We start from the raw sequence: 22241 nt of genomic DNA, 5'->3' as shown, positions 1-22241 counted from the left end.
CACCACGCATGTGTTCCGCGAAGGCCCGTGGCCAGGATCACGTAGGCCTTTTCTACGAAATTATTCACTTGAAGGACCGACGACACATTGATGGACCCGACGACACTGTCGCGTAAAATAAAAAGAAATTTAAAAGAAAGAAGAAAACTTTATTTTTTCCTCGTTTATACACTTATAATACACTTCTGAGCTCTAGGCGTGACTGTTCGAGACTGAGGTTCTTACAATATTTTTACTTTCGGTGGCATCTGTTTCTTCTTTGCTTGTCATCCCCCAATATCCCCACTACCCTGTAGGCGTACGTGACCGTTGCTACGCTTCTAGAACATTCGGTGGAAGGACCGTTAGGACATAGATGACTCTTTAGACACTTCGGCGATATACATTGTCGCCAAGGACGCCACATCTTTATCTCCATCATCGATCCATCGGATTCGAAATATGCCGATCGTGACACCATCCTGCCCGCGATGTGACTTACGTTACAACACCTCGGCTCTCGCGATATTGTTTATGGTTCGACCGATATCTTAGGCCTTTTGTCATACTACGTTAATAACACACAACGTCCAGAAATAATATGTGCATAAAAAAAATTTAATAAGCTCTCTTTCTTGCAAAAGCTTTTTTCGATCGGATCATCCGTTACCGGCTTCGAAAGCGCGTAAATGTTATTTCGCGTTTTTCATTGAAAATAATAATGTTAATATGACACAACATCGTTATTGTAACCGTTTTATTTATGTAACTTTGTACGTGCAAGCATGAAATTATTCATATGATTGAAATGCGATTAAGCAAGTAATGAACATAACGCAGCAATATCAGCAACTACAGCGATACATACAGGTTTCTAACGGAGCAAGTAACTTCGTTCCTTTGATAAATATTATCGAAATAATTTTGCACTGGTGTTAAAACAATTTTAATGGATTTATGGACATAAATGGATTATTATTTTAAACTTGAAAGCTGCGTTGTTAAAATTTTTACTCTTCCAGCTTTAGCGTTCGATTATAAAATCATCTTGCTCAACTTTCGTTGATTAATTTTCAATGTTAAACGTTAAAAATTTTCAAAGCGTACATTTACGTGAAAGAGAGAAAGAGAGAAAGAGAACCTTCGTGTAATATCCCTTGATAGTTTTTAATATTCTCTCTTCATTTCTCCAACAATTTAATTACCAACGATCACTTTTTTTCTTTTTTATATCGATATATATTTTAATATAACTCGTAAAGTTCTACGCCCGTTTTACATCCAAATTTTCACAACTCACACTATCAACGACATACTCAGCTTTGAGCAGTGGCAATTAAAAATTGCGTAACTCCACTGCTTCTGACTTTCTGCCTCCGATCACAGCTATCTACTGCTTCATAGCGTGTCAAAGTGAACGCGTTTGGAAAAAGATTTGTTCCATTCGGCAATATTGAAAGCTATAGTGAAATTTTGATCATTTGATCTCGTCGTGACACCAATTCCTGTTCGCATAATCGATTTTTTCAGGTGATCCAACAATTTCATTTTTGTACAAAGATCGCTGAAAACAGGTATGACGTTGTAAACTTTTGTCGATTCTAATGTAATTTTATGGACGAACGAAAAAGATTTAATACGATGTAATGGAAAATGAGAACGATCTATTAAGGGGGTGTTTCGAATTAGAATGTTCTAAAACAGCATCTTTTTGTGATTTTTTTTAGAAGGGAAAGAAAGAAATAAAGTTATTGATTTTTGAGGTATGATTTTATATATATTTTACGAATACAAAAAAATTTTTGTTAAAGTAAAAAAAAATTATAACAGATTTCTAAGCCTAAAAAAAAGGCAGAAGATAGTGTGAAATTAAAAATTTCAAAATAATTTTCAAAATAAATGTCAAAATAAATTTCAAAAATTTAAAGAAAAAATAAACTTTAAGGTGCCATAACAATTATTTAAATAAACTTTTTGACGAACTTTCTTAGTTCATCGAGAAGAAAAATATATAATAATTTAATCTTTTTTTGGTTTCTTGTTTCGATCAAGAATTACGAGGTGGATTTTTCACGCCGATTGAAAACTGCAGCCCATGAAATAGGCTCAAAAATCTGTTATATCTTTTTTTTACTTTAAAAAAATTTTTTTGTGTTCGTTAAATATATATAAAACCATATCTCAAAATTCAATAACTTCATTCCTTTCTTTCCCTTCTAAAAAAAAATCACAAAAAGACGCTGTTTTAGAACATTCTAATTCAGAACACCCCCTTAAGTTGAGAAATAACTGATAGGTCGACAAAATTTCGTGAAATTACGATGTGAATTTGTGATATTTTTTATGGAATCTTTTTTAAACTAACTACTAGTTACATGGTATGAATTCTTATTATGCATTTTCTTCTACAATACCCATAACTCATGAATGCGATTTTCCACGTGTTTAAGCATAATAGGATATGCAATTTATGAAACATCAACTCAAAAAATTGTTGTAATGTCGAGTATGTTCCCATTTTGTCACGAACTGCACTAATATCAAACATAATCTCAGATTATACTGCCATCGATAAAAACATGGCAGAAACATGAAAAAATGTAACTGATAGACAGGAAGAGATAGAATTTATTGCGAAGACAACACGATAATCACTACGATTCGAAATGATAAAATAGAAAATTCATAACATTCCTTAGGGTGAGATTCTCGCATAACAACAATAAAAGCAACTAATTTATATGAATTATTTTCAAATTAACTACTAGTTATATGGGACTTGACCTTTTTGTGATGTAGATATAGTCCAGAAAAACAAATGTAATTTCTTTTATTTTAATTTTTCTTCTCGTTTATTAACTTTTTAAACTGCCACGCTTAATAACTTTGCAAACTGGCGTGCACGATGACTGAAAAGCTGATTCATTTTGGGCAAAGCTTATTCGCTTTGCTACAAATTTCTCCAGGGATCGAACCTCGAATTTCTATTCGATTGCTTATTTATAATATTTTTTCGAACGATATAAACTCAATTTGTCTGCGGAGAAAAAAGTACATTTTTCTTCTAAACGCTGGAACTTTCCAATTTGTCGTGTTCTTCTTTCGAAAATAAATTCAATCCCAACGTGAACTATTTGAATTTTAGAAAATTTCTTAACTTCTGCGTTCTGATGACAGTGACACGTGTTATACTGTACGCCAATAAAAGTTACATCGTCAAGAACGTTAAAAAAAAATCTCGTACAACATACAATAAACAACAAGAGGAACCGAAATAAAGAAATTACATTTAGTAGATCGGTCTAAAAAAAAATTCGTAAAATTCATTTGCTCTTATCATTGTTACGTGAAAATCTCCCCTTGAGAGATGCGATATTTTAATATTATAACGATTGATATATTTAAAAATTATTCAAGTACCCGGAAGCACATGCTTAGCTTGGAAATCAGATAAAAAAGTAGGTAATTGAATATATATGATGACATGAAATTGACAAATGGACTGAATTTTATCTGCTTCCTTGTGAAAAGTAGGTTTGATTTATCGCGTTCTCTCCCTGCCGTCTTTCTACGAAAACAGATCATCTACTTGGATCTAGTGAACAGATATTAATATTTGTCGAAGTAATTACTTCAAAAAAAACTCTACATCTTTTCTTTTGTATTCTCGTTACCTAGACACCTCTGTTGCGAAGAAAATAGAATTTAATGAAGTAAAAAATTAAAAAAAGAAAAAGAGAGGTCCATAATTATTGTCGCCTTGAATATGAATGGTGTTTTGGGTTACAAGATCTAGAGACAAAAGAGCTATAAGTAGATTTTCATTGCTGTTTCTTGTAACCTTCAGCTAGGGTTACACACCAAAGTTAACTTTTTTGATAATGTCCTTTGTTATAAACGTATGAACATTTTTATCATATCCTGTTGTAATGTAACACTGAGAGAGCGAGGATCTGGATCAGCATACACTATACTTGTACTTATATTTACTTCAATATATTTTTCTTTTTATACTTGGTGACCGGAGCGCTAGAACTTTTTACATTTGTAAAAATTGAATGAAAATTAACATTAGGGCATTTTACAATTAAACATTTTTATTAGAATATCAATAAAAAAAATGAGAACAAATCTTGCATCTAACAATGCACTGTGTTAAAACTCTTTAAACATAAATGTGGCTCATCGATACAATCTGGACAATAGGTGGTCACCTTTTTGGTCCGATTCTTAGCCATTTTTGATCCTATCTGTTTAACATTCTTTTTATAGCACTCTCTGCAAAATTTTCGTGCCAGGTACGCTTCCCCTTCTTTCTTCTGCATTTCGTGTCACAATCTTTGTCGAATAAGTATATTTGACGGCTCTGGTGAATGACACTGTGTAAGGTGCATCGCGAGTGCCATTCTAAAATCTGATACCTTGATTTTTGTCTTTGTTGCTTGTTTATAGAGTATCATCGCGTTTGAAATTGATGTATTCAACAATAACTCTAAAGCTAATTTTATATATCACTTGAGGGTTCTTCTATGTGATGTAAAATATGCTATCATTTGATCTGATAAATCTGCAGCACATTTTCCTCTGTTGTAATCTACCACTACCATTGGTTTATCACAAACATGATTTTTCTTGCGGACCTTTACTATTTTAGCCGAATGTTTCGTCGAAATCATAAAAATAATCATAATACTGTTTACTAATATCTTCTACACGTTTCAACAATATATTCTGGACGTTTTGCTTGTTTGGACGTTTGAATGGTTTGTTGAAATAAACGAAGCCTTGTTATAATATGTCGCTATCAACTATTACCAAGGCGCCACGATGGTCACCCGTGACCACCAATAAGATAAACGGTCCATTGGGAAAGAATGTTGTCTTAAATCAATTTATTAATTGAATAATAAAAATATTCCCGTGGCGTCTTGAGCGAAACATATTTTTTCTTTTTATTTATTTCTTTATATTCACAATTTGTCCAATTTGGACATTTGGTAGAATTTTTTAGCAGTTATATTAACATGTTGGTGGCTACCCCCAGCGGGGTACCATCCTCGCGTTTGCTAGGTTATATCCTTTGTGATAACATGTGATTGTGGCGTAGCAGTCAAAGTGTTAACACATTGTTGACCGGTCACGAGTTAACTCGTGTTTTCATGGCCAAACGCATGCCAGTGCGCTGTTGGAAATGATACAGTGCAATTATTGGTCAGCATACCACAAGCTGTGTCTCTCGCTTATAAGACCCGCCAAGTTGCATCCTTTGTTGTAAAAAAGATTTTAACGATAATGAAACATACCAATGAAGAATCTTTCAATGATTGTCCAAGTGATTGTGAATCAAATTGACTTGGAAAATGATACTGTATCAGAAGATAGTGAATCTGATATTAGGCCATCAAAATATCAAAAAAGGAATATAATAGAATCAGATAGTGACGACGAATTGGAAGAAGGGTGGAACGAACATAATATCACACCAAACTTACAGAATTATTTAAAATCAGACTAGAGCGTGTAGAATATGCTCTTCAAAAGAAAAACGCAGCGAAACTATTTATATAGCTTTTGCGATATATTTGCAAAAACTGTTGTGTACCATCACACGTAGGTGATTGTTACACTGTTTATCATACGCAAAAGAAATATTAAAAGTTGAATAATAAATAAAATTTATTAAAGTTTATTTATATTGTTTTACTTCCACATCGAATTACGAAATAATAACCGGTGACATGAGATAAATTCTCAGTAAAATTGCCGGTCAACAATGTGTTAAACGAAAACAAAAAAATTAGAATAAAAATGTACGAACCTCTTCTAACTTTTAATTGCAGCGTTTGTTACATTTAACAGATTCCTTCCACTTTCAGCTATTTTATATTAAAACATACCTTTCCAATCGTAGAATCATATTAAAGTAAAAGCATAACGAAAAAATATATTCAACATGTTCTTTGCCTGTGATCTTCATATATTAAGGATAACATTTGAAACGTTAACGTCTATCGGATAAATCTGTCAGTGCGGAGATTTAAAGCGAGCACGGGGAAGTCTACTGGCCAAAATTCATCATAGAACCCGAGATGAAAGATTCAGGAATATTCGTCGCGTGCTTTGCGCAAACGTGCAGCCATATAAGATAAAATATACATCGTATTGCAAACGTCTATCAGAATACCAAAGTCCTTTATAATTCGCTGGTTATTCGTTAAATTATTCTAGTTCGCCTGTTCTGGCCGGAATCGGAACAGTAAAAGTCGAATGATTTAGCTGACGTTATTAAACGGCACCGCTGTTCGTGGAACAATCTTTTCCACGATAAATAATTCCCCATCGGAGAAATATTAGTAAGTTCCTTTTAATTAATGCATAACGAAATCCGCTGGTAATCTCTTTCTTTCGTGCACGTTTTCGATGTCCAAGGGGCAAGATTAATTGTCACGAGATAAATTCCGCTTCCCTTCCGGTAGTAGCGTCTGCGAAATTAATCTCGGGGACATTTGACTATTTAATAGGACGCGCTGCATATTCTCTGCCTCTCTGCCCTCTGTAATATATTAATACGACAACATAAACTCCAGCCGTAGAAAGTTCACCTCTTAATCGCCTGAATTTTCTATGTCGACCACGCCACTGAATACGCAAGTATCTTTAACAGCTGTTCCATGTCAAGTCATCTAGCGGCGAGCCTCTGTGCTTTATTATTCCTTCTGGTAGCCGCTCTTGCAGTATTTATCGCGATACAGAGAAGAAGGCTGATCTGCATGAAATCTGAACGCGTTTCCTTCTTCGTGCACGCCTTAATATTTGAAAAATTGGATCGACAATTTCTCATACGCGACGCTGTAAGCGGAAAAATTACGAGATTTTTCTTTTTTTTATCCTATAACAATCCACGTGCCAGTGAGGATACTGTAGTATAGAATTTAAGTGGAATTTCTCTTTTTAAATAGTATTACATAAATAAATGATATTTGAAAAATATTTTTACATTTTTAACATTTTTCTAATAATTTTAAACTTTCTAAATAATAGTAAAATAAGATTGTATCGTAACGTCGCTTGTGTAGATGTTATAAAAAAAATAAAAGTAGCAATAAGCAAGTAATTGAAAATTTGTTATACGTGGAAAAACTAAAAACTGTTGCTTTTTTATCGCATAATGTCGTACGTGCCAGTGGAAGCAATGCAGCAGAGAATCTAACAGCAATTTCCATTTGCCGATAATTACTAATAGCGTTAAAACGTGATGCCTTAAAATATAATTATGCGATGAATATGCTCGAACACATGGACACTGGATATCATCAATTTTGCAACAATTTTTACTCAGATTATTATAAAATATGTTTCTCTAAAAAAATAAAAAGAACATCTTGAAGAGATATATTTCTTGTTTTCATACGAGTTATGTAGGATTGTTATTCTGATAAGTTGTCCTGTACAAAAAGGATTATTGATACGATACTTGCGAATTTAAATCAATTGAACATTCAGTTTTCTCTACAATTAAGACGCACACACAGGCTCCTTTACAAATACAATTCTTCCTTTGATGAATCTATTAGGTCGTCCGAAAAGTTTCTTTCGTTTCATAAGGAAATAATGGATGCACAACATTTTCCGTTTTATATTATTTTATCGAATTACGTATGATTTTGTTCTATCAAAATAAAGAGCACAACGTTCGATAGATTAGGTTTCGTGTTCGTATAAAGACGCGTTGTCGTAAAAGACGTGTCTGTAAAAGAAAGACACTTTCCGGACGAACTAATATATTGGTGAAAAAGGATAGAAAATTTTATAAGATCTATTTTTCTGTCTGCCAGAGAATTTGATGTTTGACAGTTTTCCTGTTTTACGTTTCTTCGTCGACCTACACGCATTTTACAACAGAGACAGCAATTTAAATAATTGTCCTTTAAGAAATATCGTGTATTTCGTATTAGATTCTTCGTAATAAAATTACAAACACATTGCATATTGCTGTATCGTAGCGTCATTTCATCAGCTGTAGAAATTTGTAAATTTCAAGCGACGATTACCTGCTCGGCGAAAATTGGAAACAGTCGTAAATTGCATCTGTAATTTCGTTACACGTAATTTAAAATGTATCGTGCTGTGATGATTCCATGATAATAATGACGATTTCAAATCGCTACATTTTTCTTTCATAGTAACATTTATTCGCGGATTCGTCTTTCTTTCAATTTGAATTTTAATTTGTTTCCTTCTTTCAAGCGACAGAATTTTTCGTAAAATGACAGTTTCTTAAGCTCAGTTGTAATATTATTATCGCGTGCATCCCTATGATCCGTGGAAATGCGATGAATTTCTCGTATTTCCTACTCTACGTCATGAATCTTGACATAACAAGCATAAACTTAACGAATTTACTGGCAAGAATATTGCCTTCTCAATTATAAGTTCCGCGTTGCGATGAAAATCCACTTGAGATTATTAGAAGATCACGCAAATTGTGATGAATCAACTCAACAAGTTTGCTATTGCCGTGGAATTTTGGAACGGATGTTACCATTAATATCGTTGATAACGTCTACAGAAGTAATAAATTCGTCCTGTGAAATTATATTAAACGTTAATGCTAATTACGTGCAACATGATAAACAATTAATTTCACGTAAAATTTTATTCAGTGAACAATTAATATCAGGTAACTGTACAGAATAAAATGTAATAATATTAAACGTGTCGTGAGAATGTCGAGTAAAAAGAAACAAAGATTTCCGATTGTACGAAACGTTCTTTCATTGATTTAAAATATTTTCCCATTGAAAAACATCTTTCGTAATCGAACGAGTTTGTAAGAAAATCAATAGGTGTAAAAGGCTCCGATCGAACACGTAGTTTCGAGAAATAATTTTTCTATTAAAGCTGCACTGACGAGACAGCGGATTGCTGATACGTTTTGAGTGATAGTTTACATGTAATATCGGCAAATTTTGTATTATCGAGGCTTGAAATTGTATTAACGTGATGAAATATTAGCCACGGATACAATACTACTTAGCGAAATAACGATGCAGTGATTTTGGCTGGATTGTCAACACGTTGATACTATTGAACTGAGGAAAATTAATGTTGTTTCGATTAAATTAATTACGCATAATAAAGAAACAGAAAAGTTCTCATGCATGTTTGTTTCCTGAAGTATAAATAATCGCTTTTATAAGTTCGTGGCTTTATTATTGCAATTACTCCTCTTATTGCAACAATTTTGTATAGATATGTTCTACTTATTCTTACAAATATTAAATTTTATACTACATTATAATGTTGTAAATAAATACTATATAAAAATATATATAATATTATATATGATATTATATAAAATAGCAAATATTGTATTGTAATATTGTAAATATATACTATATAGAAATATAATATAATAAAAAATAAATATAATATTATATGATATTATATAAAATAGTAAATATCATATTATAATACTGTCAATAAATATTATATAGAAATATAATATAATAAAAAATAAATATAATATTATATATGATATTACATATAATAAAACGATTATTATATAAAATAGTAAATTTTATAGTGAAAACATAAACGACATACAATTTTATTTACATAGGTATATATTTATAGAATAAAATGAAAGCCTTTAATTTCATAAAAAGATATACATATACATATATATTATAAAATTAATTTATGGTATAATAATCACAAGGTATATTAAAATATTTCTATAAAGAAACGAACGACATTATCGAGATTTTAAACATAAAATGACTGAACGTACATACGTATACTTAATATGTTGCGAAAGTAAAAATTAAAACGAGCTGCAGAAATTCGAGCAAATATTGGATTATTTAAAAAATTACGCTACTCGTGCAGTTAACGAAAACTTCGCAGAAATTAAGCTTTGCAAACTAAGAACTGATTTATACAAAACGAGTTGTCATTACAGAAACATACAAGAGGATTATAGAAATCTGACGATTCAAAAATTTCTATCGTTGGCAAAATAAAATTTTCCTTTACTTCTTCACTTTCTCCTTTTTCCTTAATTTTCTCACCGGAAGCTTCTTAAAGTACGTACATACATAGCCCGTTTAAGAAGCTAAAGAGAGGAAGCTATAACTGCTTCGGTCTAGAACATCTTAAATAATTTCTGTTGGCTTATCTGCCGAATCATCTAAGCAGTTCAAAACGGAACAAGTTAATGTTCTGCATAAATAAAAGCTCGGTAAGTGTATTCACTTGTTCAAGCTTAATATGCGGGCTCTGACAAAATCCTGCTGCAAAATCTGTCGTGTACGTGGTCTCGTCCTGCATTATTTCGTAAGGTTAAATCACGACGAATATGTATGGTTGTTCGATTTACGAGAATCAAAGTACAAACACAAAGTGTCGTACGATACGAAGATAATACTAATTAAAGGGCCGATTATTTTTCCAGCCTTATTATTTTACATTGTACATCCATTGCTACAAGATAAAATTGCGTTTCTTTCTTCCATTGTCGTGTAATCTTTTCACTCTCAACCTCGAGTTTGCTGATTATTTCAATAGAATGATTTTAGAAATGATCTCTTATGGGTTGATGCGCGCACAGTTGATACTAAGTATAACCAACAAGACCATAGAATGGTCTTTGATGTTGATCTTTATGCATGGAGCTTTCCTCGTCGTGTATTTTCTAGTATTTGGTGTTCTCTTACCGTCGGCGAATATAACAAGTTGAATATTTGAAAAAAATATTAATATAAGTTTTGAATACACTATGACAAATGACATTTGGAATACTACCGTGTATATTAGACAATGTAGATACACAACAAACATGTACGTAGCGTAGAAAACAACTTTTCGATACCCAAAGTAACTTTTTCTCACTCGCTTAAAATTGTAGTATAAATATTTCCTCTGCAAGCAGTTGCTTTTTCTACTTTTTAACAATAGAACTACCGATAGTTAACACGAAGCTATTTCTACCAAAACCAGTCAAAATGACTTTAAAAAATACGTAATAATAGAATATTTTTATATTTATTGATTTATTACTTTCTTACAGAAGCAATTCCATGTTACGTAGTACATTTTTGATATTATTCATCCATCTGAAATCATGATTCTTAAACGAGGGTCGACACATTTATAAAATTGTAGAACCAGTCATTTTGCCTGGTGTGGTATTTCTAATGTTAGCATTTAACGCTCTAGCGATCGATCCGAAATTTTCCTGATAACTGATATCATCATATTGAGTAAAAATTTTAAAAACGTGTAGGAAGTTGTACAAAACGAAAAAAATGGTTAATTGGGGTTCGATAAACAGATTGCAGCACCCTTTTACACTTTGACAAGTACCAGTCATTTTGACTGATACTGGTATAAGTAGCCTTGATACAAAATCATTTTCAGTTTGAATACATAAAAAGTAAAATAAAATTCATTATATTATTCTTTTAGTTATCGTTGCGAAAATCATTACATTATTGCGGAAAAAGATATAACATGAAGTAGGAATTTTAAAATAGAATTGTAAAATCAGTCAATTTGACTGGTGTGGTAGTTCTAAAGTTCTAAAGCGATAGCACTTGTCGTAATCGATTGCGAAGAGAAACAAGCGGCGCAATAGCGCTCGTCATATTTGTTATTTTTATGAAATACATCTGTATTATTATATATGCGTACTATTAGTTTATAAATATTTCAAGTTTAGTTCAATCAAAATTATTGAGAAAATAATAATGAAATACAAAATACCGTAGCGTTCAAATGTACTGCGACTTTTTCACACAAAATCTAAACAGCGCGATCGCGTTGCTTGGGACTTAAACGATCCTCGAGTAGAATAAACAGTTATAGTCAGACAGAGCTGATACGCGAGAGACGACGCTGCAGTTTCGATCACTTGATAATACGATCAGTGAATGCGTCGTATGCAAACAATAACGAAATACGAATAGAGAAATCAGGATTTTTCAAAGAACAAGCATCAAATGATGTGGAAAATAAAGTGTCGTTCGGATTAGTCAAATTAGCGGCTTAAAAATTCAAAGAATTTTACTAGCTAGCATAAACTTATTATTCGTTTGACTTGAAATCTTTTTCTTTTTTCACATTTCTACGCTTTACGTATGCTTATTATCTACTATTGTTTCCTTGGTTTCGGGTTATTCGTATTTAATTGATTAAGAGTTTTTCAATTATTTTTCCTTAACCTAAAGAAAACAACAGTTGCTAGGTAAGGCGATGTTATCTACAGTTCGGTGCTGTTTCTTTCCTTTTAAAACGCGCCATTACCTTTAAACGTCGTTTTATAAGTATCCATTTTCCATTAGATAGCCGCCTGAGGTCAGGCGACTTGAATTCAAACGACTTGAAATCAAGTAATTTGACTTGTACGAACACAAACGTGGAATCAAGTTATTTGTATTCAAACGACTTCAATTTATCTTCGAAGCTTACGAATTTTACGTATGACTTAAACCCGATATCAATGATTCAAGATGAAAAAAACGGATGATTTATAATCTACGCGTTTATTATTTATTCGTTATTATTCATTCATATTATTGCACTTAATAAGAACAGTGTGCGTCGTATGTGCATATATCGCGAAGAAGAACAGAATATATCGAAAATAAAACTTTTGTTCTCTTTGAACTTCTGAGAGAATCAATTGTCTTGAGAATAATGCGAAGCATTAATTTTAATTAAAAGTACTGGTTACTGTTATTTTTCTTTCTCTGTGATCTATAACGATGCAATAACGAGACCGATGATATAAGATGCTGCTGCTGCTGCTGCTGTTGTTCTCTGATAAAACTTTTCGTTTGTACATCGAGAGGAAAATCAATGGAGCGAAAATGAGAATAAGTGGAAAAGGATTTCGAAGCCGAGGGAAGCTGATGTATTAAACGAATCCAGTACTTGGATTGGACCAGATCTTTCGAGTGGGAGGAAAAAGAGACGCAAAAGAACAATTTTGCAGCGTGTATATAACAAACTTTATTAACTCGCAGCGCGACTTTTCTATCCAGTATATCACACGGTGTATTTTCTGTTTAAATGAAACCATAAATAAAACTTAGTTTGCACAAATTTGTTAGAATTTGTTAGAAGTAGAATGTATATGAATGATATACGCAATTGCACGCATTTTTACAAGAAAGAACAAGAAACTAGAATTTTGCTTGAGATAAAGATACAGCCTGATTTACTTGTTGAAATCTTGTATTTCTAACGTAAAACATTTTCTTCGTTCTTTTCGTAATGTTTGTTCATATCGAGAAACTGCGGAATTATTAGGGAAAATAAACGTTTAACATTTTCTTGTATCGGTTATTTTCTATTGTCAAATTGTTAGCATTGTTGAAATTGTAATCGTTGAAATTGTTAACATTAGAAGATAATAAAAGAGATGTAAAATCTTTAAAGGATTATCGTTTACTTAAAAAATATAATTCATCGCCAATTTCGTTTAGAATTATGTTAATTTACAATCCTTGTTACTATTTATTATATTATTTTGTGCTAAGGTTATTAATTTTGTTCTTAGTTAAATGTGCTCTCATGTATAGTCTAAAAGTTGATTAAAAATCGTAGAAGCACTTGCTTTAACTTTCTGTAATTGGAATTTTCTTCGCTGATAAAAGAAAAGAATTATAATATCGATCACCTACAGCTTTTTACTTTAATCCAAAATCTAAGAATATCATTTGCATAGTATGATAGTATTACTTGTGAAATACAATATCGTAATCACGTGCAAACAGATGAGATCAAATTTATGAATATGTAAAAATAATAAACTTCTACGTTACATGACGTTATAAAGGATCAAAGGATAAATTATTACTGAGATATAAACAGCTTTGTGATGCAACGCTGTGGTGTACAGGATAAATAATGCTGGTAGAATAAGAATAAACAGAAAACTTGACGTTATTAAAAACAATGAAAATGTCTCAAATATACATGCGAGATGTGAAATGAAATACTCGATAAAAATTTTCTGGAAACAAAATATGTTCCTTTTCTATGAGAGACGTATGCTTTGGAAAAAAACGTCTTCAACGTTAATTAATTACACGCTTACTCAAGGTGAAAATTTCGCTATAATTACTCTTTCTACTGTGAAGCAAACTAAAAATATTATGGAAGAAGATACTAGTTGTGGAATATAAGAATATGAAAAAAAAGTAAAAAGTGTTTAATTTTCAGTATTTAATTTAAAAACATCATATTATTTTACGTTAATCGTGATTTTAAGTGGAGGTTTATTAAAGCTGCTACAGGACGAGGATAAACAAGTATTCAAAAGTTGTAAGAAAATTGCTTGCTCGCGTCTAGCACTTACCAAGTTAATTACAAATCATACTTTTATCAACTCGACGTATTTACTTCTTCGCTGCATACTTTTATTGAAACTAGTTAGCATTAGGCTGTCGGAAAAGTGTCTTTCTTTTACAGACACGTCTTTTACAACAACGCATCTTTATTTTGTGATTATGTTATTTTGTGATCTTTATTTTGATAGAACAAAATGGATCATACGTAATTCGATAAAATAATATAAAACGAAAAATGTGCTGCATCCATTATTTCCTTATAAAACGAAAGAAACTTTTCGGACGACCTAATAGTTTATTAGCTACTTAACACGTTAAATGCTACGCCAGTTTTAAGAGGTTTGGCCAGGGCACCACCATGAATTTTTTATTATGCGATACATATAATGTTGAAATATTACCTACAACAGATATGTTACAGTGTATAATCATCATTTATCTCACATCGGGGGTCACCGATGACCCCCATGGCGCTGTAGTGCAATTTTGCTCGATTCACTTATTTTTTTCGATTATTAATTATCTCATATTGTTTCATCGCGTTGCTAAATAATTGTTCTATGTTGTTACGTCCCGGGATCTACCATAAACCATAATCCATCCCTCGATCATACTTATTCGGGCCCGCAATAATCCTAAAGAACCGTCGCAAGATTTAGCATTTTTTACTTTACTGTCAAGGCCCTTAATTGCTATCAAACATTTTTCAAGTCGAAACGTTACTTAGGGTTATTGTTCATTATGGTAAAACACGAAAAAAGCGAGTTTTTCCTACGTTTGACAGCCACTGATGGGGGCGCACATGATAGATCTACATTTCATGTATAAATAAAACTATTTTTATATATTTTATATTGCATTAATTTCGTCACACCATTGTAGTAACGATGGTAATAACACAAAATTTATAACTATCGATATTTGTCCAAATTATGTATTTCTACTAATTTTGGTGCGCCGGTCACCGGTGACCGCCATGGCGCCATGACCAAATTGAATGTCGGTCACCAGTGACCCGCATGACATTCAACGCGTTAAAACTACTACGACTATTCGCTACCCAAAGAAACTGCAAACAAGCGATCGTTCGTAAATAAAACAAACGAAAACTCGGAGAAATATATTTCGTCCGAATCTCCAGTGTTTACAGTCAGGCGACTGAAAATTGTCTACCTATCGAATAACAACCGAATGTGCGCACAGTATCTTATTGCAGAAACGCTTGATCGGAGGTAGTAAAGCCGAAGAATTTGTATAGAGAAACGGCGAGGGTATTTTCGCAGTAGAAGCCCTTGATATTGGCTTCGCTGCGGCGTCAAACATTTCCTCATAACTCGTAACAACTTCTTCTTCGGCGTTACCAGCGCGTCATAAAGGCGGAAGATTCCGTAAGACGCGACTGTACTTGAAATTTTTCAACTTCCGTGTTTGCACGGCATCCGATAACGGTACAGAAATGGCTGAGCGACACGCTTTTCCAAATATATATATATATAGATATAGTTATATCGCATGAGAGCGCCTCGTATCGTATTTTAGAGTGGCTAACGTGGCATACTGTGACAGACCTTTAAGCGATCAGATCGTGGAGAAAAATAGCGAGCACGAAGGAGTATTTTATTCGAAAAATATCCAACGCGTTTATCACAAGGGATACGCGGAAATTATCTGACCACGCCAGTTGTACGCGACGATCCCGAAGGATGCGGCTGGAATATTAGCACGTAGACGCATACTCTTACACGCTTTACCCTCTACGTCATATCCGCTCGATAAATTCACGGGGCCGTTAGACGACCAATAAAACTGTAAAACCTTTTAACTAATGGCCCCGCTGGCTTTACGGCAGCGAACTTTAATGCCTCTTTTCGTTTTACACAGACCGTGGAACGCACCATGCATGTTCGGTCATTAAACCAAACTAATGTTTACAACGGCTCTATCATTTACCAAAATAGTCGAATTTCCTCGTTAATTGTGGCGGTTATTAGAACGAGACGCTCAGTATAGTTATGGTTCAAAACGATTATAGAGACAGAGCCGATATATGGACGATACGTTCGCGTATTGGAATTCATTTTTTAGATCGTTTATTTCCTGTTTTTCCTTTCTTTCTTTCTTTCTTTATTTCTTTTTTTCTTTTTATCGTTTCTACCATTGATTCGTCGAGGGTCTTTCGTGTGATTGAAAATATTTTCATTTTATCGGCGTACGAAAAATTTTCGCTCGTAACATGTAGCGTTGAAACACGCGCAGAAAAATAAAAGATCGAGTTCCTTCGAATCTTGAAGCTTCGATTGTACGAAACGGCGTGGCTTTGATACGCAGTCATCCGATTGTCATTTAAAAAAGATAGACAAACGAAAATGCGGACTTTCTCGAACGTAATGAAAGTATTGGATTGGCAACTAAGTGATTGCGGATTTTGGCATTAGGTAGTAATGGCTAAATCCGCAATCACTTAGTTTCCAACTCAATAGATGAATACGTTTCTAGCGATTTTTCAATGTATAGAGCATTTTGTTGGTAACAATTGGAATTACAGAGCTGTTGATTCGTGAAGAATTACGAAGCAACAACACCTGTACGATGTAACATTTACAATTTGCTGCACTAGTTGACGCAATTATTGTTAGAGGATACAGCTACTCTACTTTTTGAAATTACACTTTTCTTTCGAAGAAAAGAAATGTTTCAAGTAATGATATTTGCTTTAATACATTGTCTATCATTTTTCATATTCCTGAGTCATCTCGTTTGAAACGTACAAAGACCGCAACAGTTGTGCTAGTGACACTATTTGTATACAGTGTCGTGAATAATTACAAACGCAATCCATTTTTAGATTTTTCGTGATATTAAAACAAAAATTGACGAAATCTTTTATACAATTTCAATTTTCAATTATACAATTAAAATTTATATTGTGATATAATACAAAACTGAAAGATTTGTTCCATCGAAGTCTGGAAAAAATTGGATTTCTTCTCTTAAAATTATATTTTTGTCTATGAGAAAATATAATGTTAATCATTTAAACGTAATATAATTTATTTAATTAATTTCATACAATTTTAATTTTTACTTTTATTATAGTAGTAAAAAATCTTCTTTATTAATTTTTATTAATCAGTCAGGTACACTATCTTTCTAACTTATTTAAAGTTTCGATCTGAAAATCCATCCACACTGATTTTATTATTTTTTTTTATGTTCCACGATATTTTCTGCAGGTAGCTTCTCCTGATCGTAAACTTTTCTCGCTGGAATTCCCCTTAGGCTTCCGATCGGGTTCAGTTCAAAAGTCGATGCTGGCCACCGTAATATTTCTATTCCGAAATCTTGAAACCATTTTTTTTTATATAGCAGCTGCTGAATGAATCTCGTTGGAAAATTATCTTTTTGTTAATTTATCTTTTCATTAACGATACATCAATAATTTCACTTAACATATCCAGCCATAATCAATGGTGTCTTGAAAATATCGAAGAAACAATACCAAAAATGTAATAATTATTCACATTAACTATAATTGTTAAACTTGTATTTATTTGTAATGTAAAAAAAACAATTGTAAAATTGTAATTGTCACATTGTAATTGTTAAAAATCGAAAGTACGAGTCTGCTATTATTATATTATTATATCTTGAAAATATCGAAGAAACAATACCAAAAATATAATAATTATTCATAGTAATTGTAATTGTTAAACTTGTATTTATTTGTAATGTAAAAAAAGACAATTGTAAAATTGTAATTGCCACATTGTAATTGTTCTGCTATTATTGAATCTGCTATTATTATATTATTATATCTTGAAAATATCGAAGAAACAATACCAGAAATATAATAATTATTCTCAGTAATTGTAATTGTCACATTGTAATTATTAAAAATGGAAAGTACGAATCTGCTATTATTCTCAACAGCACGAATTTACATAAAAATCCGTAGTCTATTGGAAAGCAGCAACAGCAGAATGTCGATGCACGGTCAATATGATGCCTCTGTTTCAGTTCCTCGACGCCTGTGAAAAGTTCGGCATCGTGAACGTGGAAAGAAGACTGAACTCGTACATGGGCGCCTTGGTGTTACGCCAACCACTCGACTACAGGGAGAGACCCTTTTACCAATTGCTACTCAGAGCAAGCGTGAGTACAGCTCGAAAATTGATTTTAATTATGCTACTGGTGCGCCGGTACCAAGCGCCACTTTGCTGCTTGTCGACGTCCCGAATAAATCTATTTATAATAACAAGCGTTGAAAATTTTGGTCGCGTTGCTGCATACATAACTCTGCTCGTCTAATGAAATCATCGTCATCACGGGCGGAAAAGAAGTCGGGTGCCTGGAAACTTACAATTAGCATAGGTGCACTTGCCGGATATCGGAATGTATTTTTCTCAAAAACGAAGCCGCAAACGGAAAAATGTTGTTCTTCTTTTTCGACTTATTTCTGCATGTAGAATCACCACTCCAACGCTTATACTATGATTTCGAGGTTTTTCCTTGCACCCTGTGTGATATTGTGTCTCAATTCGACTTTAGTTTAATTATTTTTATCACAAAAAAACAGTTCGTTCTTCCATGCAACCTGATAAATAAACCAAAAGATTCTCGTTTGTCACAAAAATTGCCATTCTATATCTTCGATTTACTTTTACACGATAAACGCCCCAACTTTTCAGTATACTATGTATTTTAACTATCACGTTACCAATGCAGACAGAACAGCTGCAACGTTTCCGAGAACTTGGCTGTCATATCGTTCTTCGTCGTCTCTATCGCATTTGTCACGTGTTTCTGACACGTTGTCTTGTGTTTCAAATTCAATAGCGTGTCTTCCAATATGCTCGTGTCGCGTGCTTCAGTTTTCTATCAATTCTATCTATTCTATTCTATTCTATCAATTTTCTATTCAATTTCATCTAAAACAGATTCGATATTAAAATCAGTTGCTACAATTCTATTTGCTAAAGCAAATTGGATAAGATGATCTGCGATGTTCCGATGTAAGAAACGAATATTTTTATATATAAATCCATCGTTATCATCCACGAATTCGGAGCTTCGATGCTGCGAATACTTCCATTCCTTTACATTTCATAGAAATACAATATGAAAATGTATGACATACAGCGTAGATAACAGAAATAGCGATAAAAAGAATATTAACGCGTTAAATACCAGTTTTACAAGGTTTGGCCGTGGCGCCACGATGAATTTTTTATTATGCGATGCATATAATGTTGAAATATTACCACCAACAGATATGTTACGGTGTATAATCATCATTAATGATTTTATTTCACTGAGTTTACCAGTGACTCCCATGGCATTCAACGTGTTAATCGAATATATTGGGTTGGCGACTAAGTTGTGGATTGTGGATTTTGTCAATACCGTCTAATGCCAACCCAATATATTAAAAAAAAAAAAAAAAAAAAAACACGATTTGGTAACGTAAATTTGTCGAAAAAGAAGTTGCGGAAGACTGGACGAACATTTTCTTTTTCTTTGATGGATTATGGTGAAAAACGTGAGCCTACGGTTTTCTGCTTCCCTCGTGGTGCGTTCTTGCGGAACGCCTGCGAGTCATTCATCCACAAATAGCAGGCGAAAATGAGAGCAGAGCGGATTATTGAATCTAAAATGCCCTTTGACGCGAGCAGGCGCGAACATGGAATTCAGTTTTCGCTCATTTCCGTGGCCAAAGCAGCAGGTGAATTTTTTGAAGCCGCGTAAAGTCTCGGCGAAGAATCTCTAACGAACTGCGCGACTGCGGACAGAAAAAGAGCGTAACGTTATTAATGTTTAGCGAGGGTGAAAGGACGCGCTTAGCAATTTTTAGAAGGCCGATTAAAATACTTTTTATTGCTTTTCCTTTGATCCTTCTTAAATTTCTATCGTTGTCCGTCCAAGTATAATCTGCTTTCTCTCTCACGTTTTACATTTATGAAATAAGTTTCACGTAAACAAAAAAGATTGGCCGGATGATTATCGTGCTCCCTGGAGGAGACGTGTTTCCGCTGGGCAAATAAATATGGAGAATTCATGGAGTCCTCTTGAAAACAGGTTAGCGAGCTGAGCTTGAAAATTGATTTTCATTACATAGTCTTGGAAATGACTTTGTGCCGCTCTAGAGAGACCAAGTTTGTTCATGTCTGAGAGTGCAATTATACGTAAATATAGTTATACCGTTATAACTTAGACATAAACAAAGGTGCAGCATCTGTGAATTAATTAAAAAAAATTGTTCTTGAAGAGAGAGGATTCGTTTAGCCTTGTTGAATAAAAATATCCATTTTAACACGAATGAATAATACTTCGTTCTAATTTCTACAAACATACAAATATGTGCAGTGTATAAGATAGTTAGTGAAGCTATAAATAGCAGAATGAAGAGAGATTTATCTTATCCATATACTTTCAAACAAAAAGTATTAATTAGATTTGAATAATTATATTATAATGTAATAATAATAAATAATAATGGATAATATAATAAAATAATTCAAGCTGTTATTATTAAATTATAATTATATAATTGTAAATTAGAAATATATAATTATAAATTATAATATTACTAATTATAGTAAAATATTTCGAACAATTTCAAACCTTGGAATTTGATGTTTTCCATTTTTCAATTACATTTAATTTCAACATTTTTCAATAACTATTCTTATATACAATAAAAGTATTGAAGTAAAAATACGTATAATGTGTTCAATTTAAGAAATTTTCGGCAAAAATACAAATCTAAAGAACACAGAGTAACATTGATATGATATGAAAAGAAATCTAATCGAACATTTCTCTGCGCTATTGTATTCTCTCTATGAAGAATAATACTTTCTACCTTATTACGTTTTCTTTTCCTTTGTCGTTTGCTAATCATTTCCAACGGCAGATATATCGCTATAAGCTAGATTTATTTTATATTACATCGCATTACGTAAACTTGAAAGTTCCATATTTTCAAAAAAAATTTATAAAACTAACGAAACGCGAGCGCACACGTCATTTCCAAAAAATATGGTAGAACGAAGAAACGATACTATTGGGTTGGCAACTAAGTGATTGCGGATTTTGTCATAAGGTGGTATTGAGTTGCCAACCCAATATAACTGACTCGACATAGAACACGACGATTATTAATTCTTCGTCAACGTAATAAAACTAACGTAACGTGATAAAACTAACGAAACGCGAGCGCACACGTCATTTCCAAAAACTATGGTAGAACGAAGAAAGTGATACTATTGGGTTGGCAACTAAGTGTCATAAGGTGGAGTTGACAAAATCCGCAATCACTCAGTTGCCAACCCAATATAACTGACTGGACATAGAACACGACGATTATTAATTCTTCGTCAACGTGGAAGCTTAAAAGCTTTGAAAGCTTCCACGAAAGATGTAACTTGCCCGATCTATAATAGACGGATCTGTGGCGAGATTTAGCTGACAGAAATACATAGTGAGGATTGAAACAGTTGACAGGAGAGCAGATTGCAGCGTTCGCCTTAAAACAGCGAGCAAGGTAATCCGAGATCACACGACGAATGACTTTTACATAGGTGAATTTTCCTCGCAGGATGGACTGAACAATGAGACTACTGGGGTAGAAATCAAGGTAGCGGATATTCAGAACAGTCCACCGGAATTTGTGAACTCGCTAACGGGTGTAGTGCGCGAGGACGATCCCATCGGAACCTTAGTTATGACCGTTAAGGCGAGAGACGGCGACAGGGGAATGCCAAGGAAAATGATCTACGAATTGGTCACCAGTGAGTTCATGCCATATTTTTCCCCCTTTTATCGTTTAAACGTCACTACGCCAGACTACGTCGATCTACTAGATTGGCAACTAAGTGATTACGGATTTTGTCATTAAGCGGTATT

The 22241-nt window shown here is 33.1% G+C and overlaps 1 protein-coding gene across 2 annotated transcripts in view; it reads left to right on the top strand.

Annotated features, from left to right (window-relative positions):
• The window catches only part of LOC100651590 (cadherin-87A), a 513470-nt gene that overhangs the window by 479366 nt on the left and 11863 nt on the right, over nt 1–22241 (top strand). For both annotated transcript variants that reach the window (XM_012319874.3, XM_012319875.3), the window contains 2 exons: nt 18354–18488; nt 21934–22126. In XM_012319874.3, the coding sequence (XP_012175264.1) occupies nt 18354–18488; nt 21934–22126 (328 nt within the window). The remainder of the gene's footprint in view (nt 1–18353; nt 18489–21933; nt 22127–22241) is intronic.

The sequence above is a fragment of the Bombus terrestris genome, chromosome 10, assembly GCF_910591885.1.
Source record: "Bombus terrestris chromosome 10, iyBomTerr1.2, whole genome shotgun sequence".
In the NCBI taxonomy this organism is placed as follows: Eukaryota; Metazoa; Arthropoda; class Insecta; order Hymenoptera; family Apidae; genus Bombus; species Bombus terrestris.
Note: the sequence above shows the minus strand (reverse complement) of the source record. Positions and strands in the feature narration are given on the sequence as shown.